Here is a 13,887-nt window from a genome sequence, read left to right as displayed (position 1 = left end):
TCAAAAGACAGGATTTTGGTTCTGTACTGGCCTTCATCTCTCTTTTTTTTAAACTAATACACTTGGTGAGATGCCCATGGAAAGGATTTGTCTTTTCTGCCAACCAATCCTAAGCCTAAACTGTAGAGGAGGAGCTCCATTCTATGTAAGCAAGCATAGCTTTTCTTGCCTCTCCTCTGCATGTGTTAAAATACCCAGTTCTGCTACTAAAGGTGATTGCTGTCAGGGGCAATGTTTGTGTGGGAGCAGAGCTGCACACCCAGCATGCAGAGTGAGTGATCCACTGCTATGCAGAGACAGAAGAACAGAGTTGTTTTGGTTGGAAGAGACTTCAGATCATCGAGTCCAATCATTAACACAGCACTGCCAGGTCACCACTAAACCATGTCCCTCAGCACACATCTAGATGTAGCATAAAGCTTGTGAACCTCATCTGTGACCCCATCTGAGACTTAAAGTGAGGAGGAGTTATGACTGCCCCTGAGCTTAGAAGTAACTTTCACTCCTAATAAATACAGACTTTTTAATTCCCTGTTATCCTCACAGCTCTCCCAGCTGTCATATTTCTGCTAAAGCATCCCACAAAGAGCATTATTCATTGTAAACTTTCCTTTTTCACAAACTATATATGCTTTTAATATATATATGCTTGTAATGTGTCAGTTGATATGTAGTGTATTTTCTTTCTCCAGCATTTAAATGTTGTCTCCTTTATCCGTGCCCTTCAAAGAAGGCTTGGGCTAAATGATCTTTAAAGATCCCTTCCAATCCCAACCATACTGTGATTCTAAGCATCAGAAGGACTGCTCCTATTTTAAGCATTGGGGTTTCAAAGTTACAACATAAAGTACTACAGAGAGGATGGAAAATATTAGAAATCTACCTAAGATTTCAGTGGAAACTGTTAAGGGGTGTCCTAAGTGGCTGCTGCCTAGAGCAGCTCCAGCCCAGGAATTGTTCCTATCTGGCTGTGGGAGCTCAGACCCATGAACTCAAGGGACCTGAGGGTCTCAGTCCCAAAACTTGGAAGCTGCTGCTTTCTTGTTTACACATTTGTCAGTGGTAAAGCTGAGCAGGTATTGCAGACACAGAGGGCAACAGTGATGCAGCCAACTCCACGTGCTGCCACAGACAGGAGGCTGCCTTCAGCAGCAGCTATGTGTAGGAATTTTTGCACAGCATGGAAGAGCCACCTCCCATCCTTCTTCCTGGATGTAAGGATTGAAACTCTCTAGTGAGAGCATACACACGCTGCTTTCTAGAGCCACGTGTGTTTGCAGATCCTCTGAGTACTGCCACACCCCTCTGTTTCCCCAGTACCTTTTGCCCTGATCCTCTTGCCAACGGTTCCAGCTTGAAGTCTGCTAAGAAACTTGCACACACCAACCACACACCTGTTTTGGGGAAGGTCCAGATTTGCTCCAGATTCTTTCCTGCTCCAGTAGCTGGTACTCAGACTCTGGTCCCAGAGTGCTACACCCTGTGGTCTGACTCCAGTTGCTGGCACCCAGTCTACTCACACTGGTCCCCACAGTAGCTGGCAATTAGTTCTTGCAGGACGCACAGAGAGAAGGAGTAGGAAGTGAGCAGGAAGTGAGCTGATACAGTGTGGTGGTTTTAGGCTATGCCTTTAAAATTTGGTTACAGATTTTGAGCAGGAAAGTAGAAAAATATAAATAAATCACTATTGGGTGTAAAAACGAAAACTAAAGATTATTCTAAACAAATTCATTGGAGAAATATCTGCTGTAAGATTGGCTGTACCAAAACAATTCTTTCTCTTTTCTGATCTCTGCTTGCTTTGCTCAGGAGAGATTAACCTGCTTTTTGGCTGACCTTGGCTGCGTTGTTTTAGTTAAGTCTAACCCCTGCTTTCTGTCTGCTCCTTTCTCTCTTGGGATGGGGGTGGCAGGGGGGCAGTGGAATGGCTTCCCTGGTCTCTGACTGGGTTTTTTTATGTTTGCTAATTGTAAATATCTGTATGATATTGTAAATACTGTATATTTTGTACATATTCTTTGCATTCCATTGTAGAGTGTAGTTTTGCTTGTAAATACAGCTTCCATTGACTTCCAGCTGAGTTGGTCTGACAAAGTTAATGTTGGGGAGGCAGAATTTCAGCCCACCACACACAGACATCAGATTTATTGGGAAGACAAGACAGATTGGTGATCAGGAGCAGGCAGAGCACTAACATGCCACAGGCTCCTTTGATGCCCCTTTTTGCCTACTCACCCCTTTGCTTCTCACTGATTCACTTCCTCTTCAAATTCCTCCATCACTCTGCATGGTTCAACAGCTTCCCTGCCATATCTGGAACCCACTGGGTTTGTGTCTGTACCAGTAGCAAAGTCTAAGATGGCCTAACTTTGAAACGCTGCTGGTTGCTCCTTGACAGCCCATAAACTAGCAGCTTCTGACTTGGTTTCATTGTTGCTGTAAGAAGAAGTTGCTAGAGACATGTTCTTTTTCACACACAGCCTGTAAAAATCTGGTGTGTAGTTCAGATTCCACCTCAGAGATCAGACTGTGGGACCTGGTGGTGTTTGCTGTCTCTTCCTTTTCTTTCTGTGGTACTCTTGACCTTCCACAGTGCAAGATGAGCTCAAAGATCACAGTAACACAGTCCTGTATCCTCTCTCATACATGATGTGAGCTTCCATCTTGTGTGATACGGTAGTTTTGACCGAAATCAGGTGTGTTCTTATGATGTAAGCTCCTGTCAGGTAGCATCAGGAAACTGGGATTCTGCCCTGGGTTCTGCATCAGCCATGTCTAAGGCACAAGTCTTGTGAGGAGCAGTGGGGGAACCCAGAGTTATTTAGCCTGGAGAAAAGGAGCCTGATTGGAGACCTCCTGGCTCTCTACAATTCCCTGAAAGGAGGTTGGAGTCAGAAGGGGGTCAGTCTCTTCTCCCTAGTAACAAATCCTATCACAAGAGGAAATGGCCTCAGGTTGCACCAGGGGAGGTTTAGGTTGGACATGAGGAAGAATTTATTTTCTGCAAGAGTGGTCAGGCTTTGGAACAGGCTGCCCCTTGGAGAGATTTCAGAGCTGTGTGGATGTGGTGCTGAGGGACATGGTTTAGTGGTGACCTGCCAGGGCTGAGTTAATGGTTGGGCTTAATGATCCTAAAGGTCTCTTCCAAACAAAACCATTCTATGATTTTCAAGATTAAACCAATATTAGTTTTTGTGTTGGGTTTTTTTACACTGTATTGTACTGAAGTTATTTACCAGGAATGCACCCATGAAGTAATAGTTCCCAAATCATTCTCCTATGGTTTTGCTCTTTTTTCTGCTTTTTCTACACAGAGCCTCCACCCATGATTCAGGTTCCAAATAACATCACAGTTGTCCCTGGTGAAGCAGCCATCCTGACCTGCCTAACATTAAGCACCGTGCGTTACAACCTCACCTGGCATAGGAATGGCAGGGATGTGAGGCTTAAGGAGCCCCTCAGGATGAGGATGATGAGCAACCTGTCTTTAGAGGTGAAGGCTGTAAAGCTCACAGATGCTGGCAAGTACGACTGCATTGCTGCTAATGAGGGGGGAACCACCACAGCATCTGTTTTCCTTACAGTGCAAGGTAAGGAGGAAGCTGCATGTTAAACCTGGTGTGGTTTATGTTTTCTTTGTCTTGTGAGCTGTCTCTTTTAGTAACTTCTGTATGTTATTTTAGGTTTTTACACTCCCCCCTCCCACCACTCCCTGGTATTTGTGTCCAGCCTCTACTTTGAGAAATTTTATGGCTGGCTATGTGGAATATTTTTGATAGCATAGTACTTCTAATTTTTTTCTGTGTCTTTTCTTTCTTCTTGTATCTGTTTTATAGTGCTAAGATAAAAACTAATCATGATTTTAAAAAGGACCAGATTTGATGGACATGAAAAATCTGTCAGGACTGGGACAGCATGGGTGAGACCAAACAAGGTCTAGATCTGTGCTGTTGCTTCATGCTAGCAACACATTTCATAGAATGGTTTGGGTTGGAAGGGACCTTGAAAATCATGTAGTTGCAACCCCCTCGCCATGGACGGGGACACTTTCCACTAGACCAGGTTGCTCAAGGCCCTGTCCACCTTGGCTTGGAGTACTTCCAGGCTTGGAGCCTCCGCAGCTTCTCTGGGCAACCTGTTCCAGTGCCTCTCCAACTGTTAAATTTCTAGCAAGGATGAATGTAAAAAAACATGAAAAAAACTCCAATTCCCCATACTTTTGGAAAAATTAGTTTGAAATTCTGCAGGATTTTCTTCCATGGAGGCACTCAAGTGTGTCAAAGGCATCCAGAGAAGAGCTCCACCTGGGATCTAGTTTTTCCTCCCTGTAGAGCAGCTGGGAGCTTTAACACAATGACCAGATTGCTTCTGGCAATTTTTTATGGTAAAGCTAAAGAAGTTTCCCGCTGCCCCAGCAGAATGTTGAGTTTCAAATCACTTATATACATAGAATTGTTATATCAAATAGTTGGGAATTAGATTTTGGCTGGTCCTGTTATTGTGAACAGCTCTGAAATATGTCTGAGATAACCCTCTTGGACAGTTTAGACAGGCTCAGTTGGGAGTCTGAGTTGTACTTTCTTTCATTTCTGGTTAAAGACAAAATAAGAACATGAATAAATAAGTAGGGAGCATGCCTAGAACAGAGTAAATATATAAGGAATACACTTAGAACAGAATAAATCCGTAGATCCGTAGGGAACGTGCTTAGAATAAATATGTAGGGAACACTAAGCTGCAGCTGAATTCAGCTTTTTGCAGTAGTGCCTGCCTCTCTTTTTTTTTGCCTCCCCCTGGAAAAAGTAATCTGCTGCCAGCCTTTCAATAGCTATATGCAGGAGCTGAACGCTATCAGGATGGTTGTGTGTGCTGTTAGTTGTGATCCTTTTGGTTTGCTGCGACAAAAGTATTTCTGTCAGATTTTCTGTTGTGTGATTGTGTCATATATGACCTGCACTGCTTGACAGAGTCTGGAGTAGTATATTTAAAAAAACAGTTTGTATTTGGCAGCCACAGTATAAAGGGTCTCTATGTGCAAGGAGTAAGAGCTTTGCAGAGTTGTCACTTTTAACATTCTGAGAGAGGAAATGTGAAGTCTTGTTAATAGATCGAGATGGTTCACGCTTTGTGTAGCTGCAAAGCAATTGAGAATGTCAAATTAAATTGATATTGAAACCTTTTATTGTTGTTGGGACAGTTCCAGAAAGACCTCTGAATTTTGGATCATGAGAGAATAAACACTGCTTTCATCCCCATTTTCCTTCTGGAGTAGGAGCTAAGGCAGCGAGTGAATGTTGGTAGCTCTAAAAATAACCCAGCATCTGCTTGACATGCTGAAGTGGATTGTAGTAAAGCCTTATTTTGAAAGCTTTGAGTTTGGTGCTGCTGTTTCTGAAAGAGAACATTCAGCTGATTTCTGTGCCAGCTGTACAAATACAAACTGAGATCTTGAGTGAGAGCTGACTTTCCCCCCCAGTTGCGTGTTCTGCGTTCAGAACATGCTAAACTCTGTCAGTAACTGTCCCACAGCTAGACAAAGTTCCCGTTTAAGACTCTTGCCTGTTTCTGGAGTTCTGATACTGCTCAGAGTAGTCTGAAATGTCTCTGAATGCAGTTTTATAGCCTTCTAGGATCATATTAGTGCTTTCTGAGTGTTCTGACTAACCTTTAAAGTACACCCTCATCTGTGGACCTTGTTAAATTGTGGCTTCAGAGTGTGAATCGCTCAAGTCCTCCCAACAGATTGCTTTTATGTGGAATTTATAAGGGCATTCTCTGCTTTGTCAGATCCTTCCTGTAATTTGTCAGGAGCATATTGCAGCTGGGTGAGGCTAGAGATTGGCCAGGAGTGTGAAACATTGATGGTCTTGTAAACTTTTCAATGATACATGTCTCACTGATGTGAGAGAAATTCCAAGAGCATGTAAGCTTTTTTTCTTTCCGGTCTGTTCCAGTCTAGTAGGCAAAATAATAGTTTGCTATGTGTGTATTTAGCAGCTTGGATTGATAGGGTATGTTTTGGTAGCTTGATGTTTTCAGAGAATCTGAGAATGGTTTGGGTTGGAAGGGCCCTCCAAAGGTCATCTAGTTCAAACCCCCTGCAGTGAAAAGGGACATCCTCCACTAGATCAGGTTACTCAGATCCTTGTCAAGCCTGACCTTGAATATCTCCAGGGATGGGGCCTCAGCCACCTCCCTGGCCAGCCTATTACAGTGTTCCAGCACCCTCATGGTGCAGAAAGTTGTTCGTAACATCCTATCTAAATGTGCTCTTCTCTAATTTCAAACCATTGCCCCTTGTCCTGTCACTGCAGGCCTTTGGAAACAGTCCTTCTGTAGCCTTCTTGTAGCCCTCTTCAGGTACTGGAAGGCCTGCCTGGAGCCTTCTCTTCTCCACGCTGAGCAATCCCAGTTCCCTCAGCCTGTCCTTGTAGCAGAGGTGCTCCAGCCCTCTGATCATCTTCACTGCCCTCCTCTGGACCTGATCCATCAGGTCCATGTCCTTCCTGTGTTGAAGGCTCCAGAGCTGGACACAGTAATCCCAGCGAGGTCTCACCAGAGCAAAGGAAAGCGCCAGAATTGCCTCTCTTGACCTGGTGGCCATGCTGCTTTTGATGCAGCCTATGCTGCAGTTTGCCTTCTGGTTTTTGTTTTGTTGTTGCAGTGGTTTTTTGTCCCCACTTAAAATAGTATGCATGCTGAGGAGATTTCAAATACATACTGAAACCCCAGCTCTGTGGAATTCAGGTGATGCTCAATGTGATATTTATGGTAGTTTGCTTGTGTGCTGGTATGAGTAAGAGAATGAAGCACTTCTTTTAATGATTGCAACTGTCCTTTGTGTCTCCAACACAGCTGTGTAGTATGTAGAGGCTTTTAGAGCTTTTGCTTGTGTTTACAGTGGTGATTAGTAGAAATGTTTAAGTTTAGTCATCTCAGTACATGATGAATTCCTGCAGTTTGTTAACAAGAAGTAAGTCAACACTCAGCATTTGTCTTGTTGGGAACCATCTAAGGTAATCAAGTAATAGCTGCTGCGCACCAAAGCTCACCGATGAGCACTATGCAGGGCACCGTGCCACCTGGGTATACTTGATCTGAATGTACAGGTACAACAAATTCATACATCCTGTAGTTACTGCTCTGGCCATGGCATGGTGGAAAAACATGAGGAGAAACTTCTTTGCTGTGAGGGTGCAAGAGCCCTGGAGCAGGCTGCCCAGAGAGGCTGCAGAGTGTCCTCCTCTGCAGAGATTCGAAACCCACCTGGACATTGTGATCCTGGGCAAGCTGCTGTGGGTGACCCTTTAGCAGGGCGGTTGAACTGGATGATCTCCAGAGGTCCCTTCTGGACTCAGTGATATGGTGGGTTTCCTTTGCCTGCTTATTTAATGCACTTTAAAAAATGTTAAATGCCTGTCTGGTATCACCATCACAATTGCAATGCAGTTTTAGCAGCTGCTTACAATTAGTGCTGTTAAATAACTAGTCATCAGTGTTAGTGTTGAAGTACAAGAAGCCTCTGAGCCACATCTGAAAGAAATGAGTGCACATTTGATGTGTTCCACCTGCTCACCTAAGATATAAAGGGCCCTGAAGAAGTGTCAGTGCTGTTGTAAGTCTGCTGAGTGATCTTTTGTCAGTGGAGTCAACTACATGAGCTGTGCAGCAGGGGTATGTGGGACTGATCCACCTGACAAGATGTGAGCATGCTGCCTGCTGTAGGGAGCTGCTGTGGATAGTTCTCAGCCAAATAACAGCTTGAACTCCAAGTTGGAAAACAATCATTCAGGAGACAATGTAAGTGACTTGGCTTGACTTCAGCAGTAATAACACTTAGGTACTTTTCAGCCAAAGGGCAGAAACCTGAGCTGAACGAGCAGCCCAAATGTATTTATGTCAGGGGTAATTCCAGGGAAGAGATGGCATAGATTGGCAAAAGGTAAATTATCTCCTTGGCATAATCCATTTCTTCATTCCCTCTGTTTCCTCTTCTCTTTTCTCTGAAAAGAGACAGTGCAGAAAGAAACATGTCAGTCTTTGAGATCTGTGTATAGGATCAGAGAATGTTAGGGGTTGGAGGGGATCTCTGGGAAATGAGTCCGAACCCCTGCTAAAGGAGGGTCACCTAGGGCAGGTCACACAGGAATGCATCCCGGTGGGTTTTGAAAGTCTTCAGAGAAGGAGACTCCACAACCTATCTGGGCAGCCTGCCTCAGGGCTCCAGCAACCTTGCATCAAAGAAATTTCTCCTCATATTCAGATGGAACCTCTTGGGTACCAGTTAGTACCTATTGCTCCTTGTCTTATCACTGGGCACCATTGAAAAGAGACTGGTCCCTTCTTGACACCCATCCTTCAGATATTTATAAATGTTAATAAGATCCCCTCTCAGACTGCTCTTCTCCAGGCTAAACAGCCTCATGTCTCTCAGCCTTTCCTTGTCAGGCAGATGTTTCAGTGTCTTAATTGTGCTTGTGACCCTCCACTGTCCCTCTTGAACTGGGGAGCCCAGAGCTGGACAGGGTGCTCCGGATTTGTTCACATAGATCCATGCTAAAGATGTTGAATTTGTGCTTGGAAGAGTCTCACAGGAGCACCCATGAATGTAACTGCTGTGTGTCACTTACCTGAGCTAAGGCATAAGCAGTTATGGGAGCAGAGGTGTCCATGGTTTGTGCTAGACTGTCACATTTGCAGAGTGCCAGGGCAAGGGATGACTCCAGACAGCACACCCTGTGCCTCTGCATGGCTGAGGCTGGATTAGGAAGGAGAGCAGTGGGAACTTGGCAGCTAGGCGAGAGAGCTGGCAAGTGAGTGAAGCAAGATAACGATGTCCAAAGAAAATATTCCTTTTTAATTGGGCTCACTTGGTTGATGCCAGAAGTAGAGATGAATGTGACTGGCTGATTAATGATGAAGGTTATTTTTTGTTTATCCCTCTTGAGTGTTTTGATCGTTATTTATGTTGCGGGAAATCCATTCTCAGCTTGCTATTCACACAGGAGCCTCTGACAGTTTTTCTGTTTGTGTGCAATATTTCACCTAAGCTGCTTTCATTTGGCTTGTGAATGAAAATAGAAAATGGAATAGGAATTCCAGTGCATATTGGTAAAATGTGCTTTAAACTTAATAGAAATCAGATGGCCAGCAAGGATGCCTGTTGAGAAGGGAGTGACAAGTTATGTGTGTTTTATTTCATAAAATGGGATATAATGGGAATTCTCTGCCTGAGAATTCCATCATAGTGGAAATTTACGCCCAGGGAGGACACAGGGTGTCCAGCAGGAGTACATGGCTCTGGTGAATCCACAGCTTGAGTGCTGGATTGTGTTCTGGATGCCACAGACTAGGAAGACATTGAGATCCTGAAGGGTGTCCAGGGAAGAGCAAGAAGGCTGGTGAGAGGTTTGGAGGGCCTGGCGTACAAGGAGCAGCTGAGGGAGCTGAGAAGGAGATTCCACAACCTCTCTGGGCAACCTGCTCCAAGGCTCCAGCACCCTCACAGCAAAGTTTTTTTTTTCCCTGTTCATATGGAACCTCCTGGGTTCTGATTTCTGCCTTTTGCACCTTGTCCTGTTGCTGAGCACCACTGAAAAGAGTCTGGCCCTACTCTCTTGCCCCCTACCCTTTAGCTTTTGCTGATTGCTGATCATATCTCCTCTCAGGCTGCTCTTCTCCAGGCTAAACAGCCCTAGGCCTCTCAGCCTTGATTCAGTGAGGCTCTGGCCAGCCTGTGAGGCTCTGGCCAGCCTGATCTAGTGTGGGGTGTCCCTGCCCATGGCAGGGGGGTTGGAACTAGATGATCCTTGTGGTCCCTTCCAACCCTGAATGATACTATGATACTATGATACAATTATTCAGACAAATACCATCTACAGGGTGGCTTTGGGGAAAAAGCTTTGGTTAAAGAAAAAAAAAACAAACATGCAGGAAGTAGTGAAAAACTATTGACAATGAGCTTGGGGTTACTAGCAGCAGGTGAAAAGTGCAGTTTTATGTAGTATGAAATAAAAATTTGGTGTTTGCTGTCCCTTTTTCATGCAAAGTTTTACTGCTCCTAATGAATATTGGGGCAAATGGTGGTTACAAGTGTGACTGCCTTAGATGCTGAAGTCCTCACACAAACCTTGGGGCTCTTCAGAAGCCTCACACACATGATCTATGTTCTTCAAAAGATTTTGTTCTACAGCCTTGAAGGAAATTGGCATTGTAAGGAGCTTGTGCTTCTCCTGCCCACTTACAGCTTCCCTGAGGTATGGAGAACCGAAGCAAAAGAGATGTCATACAAGACCTGTTCTATGTGCCTGCCTGGTTCCTGGCCTTGGAGCGAGAAAACAAGATGGCTAAGGAGGGGCAAATCTGGTCTCACTGATTCTAGCTGGTAGCTTGAGTTTTGCAGCTGTGTATATTAACTTTTTTCAGTTAGTATCATTGCAGGCAGCTGCTACCTGTAGTGTGAGGAGAGTGACAAGAGACTTCAAGGCCTTGGGACAGTTGGTGAAAAAGTCTGGGGCACAAGTAATTTTCTCTTCTGTACTTCCAGTACCCAGCTGCAATACAGAAGGGAATAAAAGAATCCAATCTGTAAATACCTGGCTCCATGACTGATGCTATAGGCAGGGCTTCAGGTTCTTGGACAGTGAGTGGTTTTATAGTACACCAGGATGGATGGCTGTACATGGGGAAGGCTTCTCTCGTGGTGGGAAAAGGTTTCTGGGACAAGAATTAGCAGTGCTCATTCACAGAGCTTTAAACTAGAACCGAAGGGGATGGGGGTTATTGCTGGGCCTGCACCAGTGGGGCAGTGTTCCAGTACTAATGAAAACCAGAAGGCCTCCCACCCCAGCAGGGTGGAATTGGTGTGCCCAGCCTGCTCCCTGCAATGCCTGTACACCAATGCATGCAGCATGGGGAATAAACAGTAGGAGGTAGAAATCCACCTGTGCTCGAGGGATTATGATCTGGTTGTGATTACAGAGACATGGTGGGACAGCTCACATGGCTGGAGTGTGGCCATGGATGACTATGTCTGTTTTAGGAAAGACAGGTCAACCAAGTGAGGTGGTGGAGTTGCTCTCTATGTGAGAGAGCAGCTAGAAAGTATTGAGTTCAGCCCAGGGGTGGCTGAGGGGCAAGTTTGTGGGTGAGAATTAAGGGGCAGGCTAGCATGACTGATACTGTTGTGGGTGTTTATTACAGACCACCTGATCAGGTTGATGAAGTTGATGAGGCCTTCTACAGGCAACTTACAGCAGCCTCACAATTGCAGGCCCTGGTTCTTCTGGGGGACTTTAACTACCCAGATATTTGCTGGAAGGCCTACACAGCCAGCCACAGTTCAGGAGATTCCTCCAGTTCCAACCCCTGTGCCATGGGCAAGGACTTATTCCACTAGACCAGGTTACTCAAGTCCTCATCCAACCTAGTCGCAAAGACTTCCAGGGATGAGGTGTCCTCATTGTGTGAAAATAACTGTGTGGGCAATATGTGTTGCTAAATCAGGATGTCTAACTGCCATTGGAGACAAACAGTTCCTTAAGATCCACATGAAAAGATACCTTCCTGAAGACCAGAGCATGCAGGATATCTCCCAGTGTCTCTTGGTAGGATTTATAACAAAATGAAAATAGCTGTGAAAGTTGTCCTCAAGTGATTCATGATGTGCACTATCCTGTAACTTACATCCATTTCTTGCCTCTCCCTGCCCCTTTGCATCTGGATTTAATCCCAGTACTTCTGAGACTTCCCCTGGTGCCTTTCCTCTGGGAGCTCAGAGGTTTTAGACCTGTTATGAAATAGAGGAGGGGCTTTTCGGGACTCTGCAGCTCTTTTGTTAAATCTACAAGTGAAAAACTAATGAACTTGGGGAAGGTTAATGGGCAGAAATTGAGGAAAGGAAAGGCATTCTGTGCATCTGTGTTTGCAGTTTTGCAACTGTGTGCAAATTGGTTGCTGTTTGTTTAATTTTCTGTTTGTCTTTGGCAGTACAGCTGTGTGGTTTTGCATGCACTTCTACTTGCAGATCTCAGAATCCTTTACAGGCTCACACCTCTGGCTAATGGCTGAAAACTGAGTCATCATGTCCTGGCAGCTGTAGTTCTGCTCCCCAGAGCACCAGGTGCCATGCTGCACCAAAAATCTTTCCTCACAAGAGTTCTGTTTGAAAAGAGGGGCTTTATCTGCTTAACAGGGGCATGTAGATCAGGTTGCATGAAGCACTAACAGTTATGAATTGTTATGAAACTCAAACAGAAGACACAGTGCAAATATTTTAAATAGAGATCTTTTAAAAAGGGTAAATCAAAGTTGTGCCTATGGCTTGTATACTGATGTTACAACCAAGTATGTTTCAAACCTGCCCTTTTCCTTGAGAACCTTGATCTTCAGTTAGATGTACTACAGGGCAAATTATTCTATAGTAGCTGTGATTGTGGCAGACAATAAAATGTCTTGTGTCCCCAGGACTCCCCTGCATTGCTGCTATGATGTGCTAGTCCATATTATCCAGTGAAATGGGACCGGCTAGAGGCACAGGCACCTGGTTGAAGTCAGCAGTGTGTCTCAGTTGGTAACATCTACAGATTGCCAACCTGTGCTTCCTAAACTTGTACTAGTCTTGCTAAACCCCTCCATGTAAAAGGCCTCCTGCTGCTCTTACCTGTGCTCTTAATCTGATGTTTAAACATTTAAAACTCCATTTCCCATTAGTTCATTTTCTGTCAGTCATTCAACTGTGATGAGATTGTGGGGAGGAAAATTGATTCCTAAGTTCTGTGATTTAAGGCCATTTTGCTTTAAAACCTGCTGACTAAGCTCTGCAGTCTTTCTGCCCTGCAGGGAGGCAGAACCTGCCTTGTTTGTGTCCTAGAAGCAGCATAAATCTGCAGGGGGATTCCTCTCCAGGTCAGAAACACTGTGGTTTTTACTTAGCAGCTTTTTAAGCAAAAGGTATTACAACACAGAAAATCTTCCTCCCTGCGATGCTAATGAAAGGGGCACAGTGTTAATTCTTCCAGAAGGCCATTTACAGTAGCATTCTGCATTGTTTCTGCTTGAGCTGCGACAGCCTGAACTAGAAAGATTGATGCTGTTTGCCTGAAGGTTGTGTAGCATCACACCTTCATCTTGCTTTTGGTGGATGATGCCACACGTAACCAGACCATGTGTGCTGGCTCTTAGGCAGCCATGAAAACATGTCAAACAGCACCTCAGCCTATAGCATGGTGTAATTCCCACTGAAGCTAGTGAAAAAAGAGCTGTGCAGAGCAGCCCTGGATTCAAGGTACTTCTTGATACATTTATTTAGCTGCTTTTATTCTCCCAAAGGGAATAGGTAGGGCTTAGACTTTTCACTCAGTTCTGTGTCCCACTTACGATGGGGACCCCAGAACTGGATATATTTCCAAGGCTTTGTCACCTTGATGGATCATGTTGGTGAACTTTGTATGGATCTGGCAGGTTTTGGGAGCTTCAAATTCTGCATCTCAGACCAAAGCAAATACTACAGACATGAATTCTTTTGATCTCTGAATCCTGACTTACTAACTTTTGTAAGGGTGGGCGTGTTTCATCATGAGAAAGTGAGCAAATGAGTGGGCTCTGACCCTTATGAGGATTGTTTACTTACTATAGAGCTGTTTGAAAATGGGACTAAAGTGATTATTATAATCTTTAAATGTTTTCTGAATGGCTATGTTTAATTGCTGGCTTTAATTTCTCTTACTAGAACCACCAAAGGTTGTCATTTCACCTATGAATCAGACTTTTACAGAAGGCTCTGAAGTGTCTATCAGGTGTTCTGCAACTGGTTATCCGAAGCCAACAGTAGTATGGACACACAATGATATGTTTATTGTTGGTTCAAGCAGGTAGGTCCTAGAGCTT

The 13,887-nt window shown here is 44.5% G+C and overlaps 1 protein-coding gene across 1 annotated transcript in view; it reads left to right on the top strand.

Moving 5' to 3' along the window:
- Positions 1-13,887, top strand: part of HMCN1 (hemicentin 1) — a 206,510-nt gene that overhangs the window by 64,336 nt on the left and 128,287 nt on the right. The window contains exons 11-12 of the mRNA XM_068141310.1: positions 3,315-3,590; positions 13,730-13,871. Coding sequence (XP_067997411.1) covers positions 3,315-3,590; positions 13,730-13,871 — 418 coding nt within the window. The remainder of the gene's footprint in view (positions 1-3,314; positions 3,591-13,729; positions 13,872-13,887) is intronic.

Source organism: Melanerpes formicivorus, unplaced genomic scaffold (assembly GCF_026170545.1).
Source record: "Melanerpes formicivorus ecotype bairdi unplaced genomic scaffold, bMelFor1.0.p_v2 SCAF_7, whole genome shotgun sequence".
Taxonomy (NCBI): Eukaryota; Metazoa; Chordata; class Aves; order Piciformes; family Picidae; genus Melanerpes; species Melanerpes formicivorus.
This window is presented reverse-complemented; position numbering and strand designations above follow the sequence as displayed.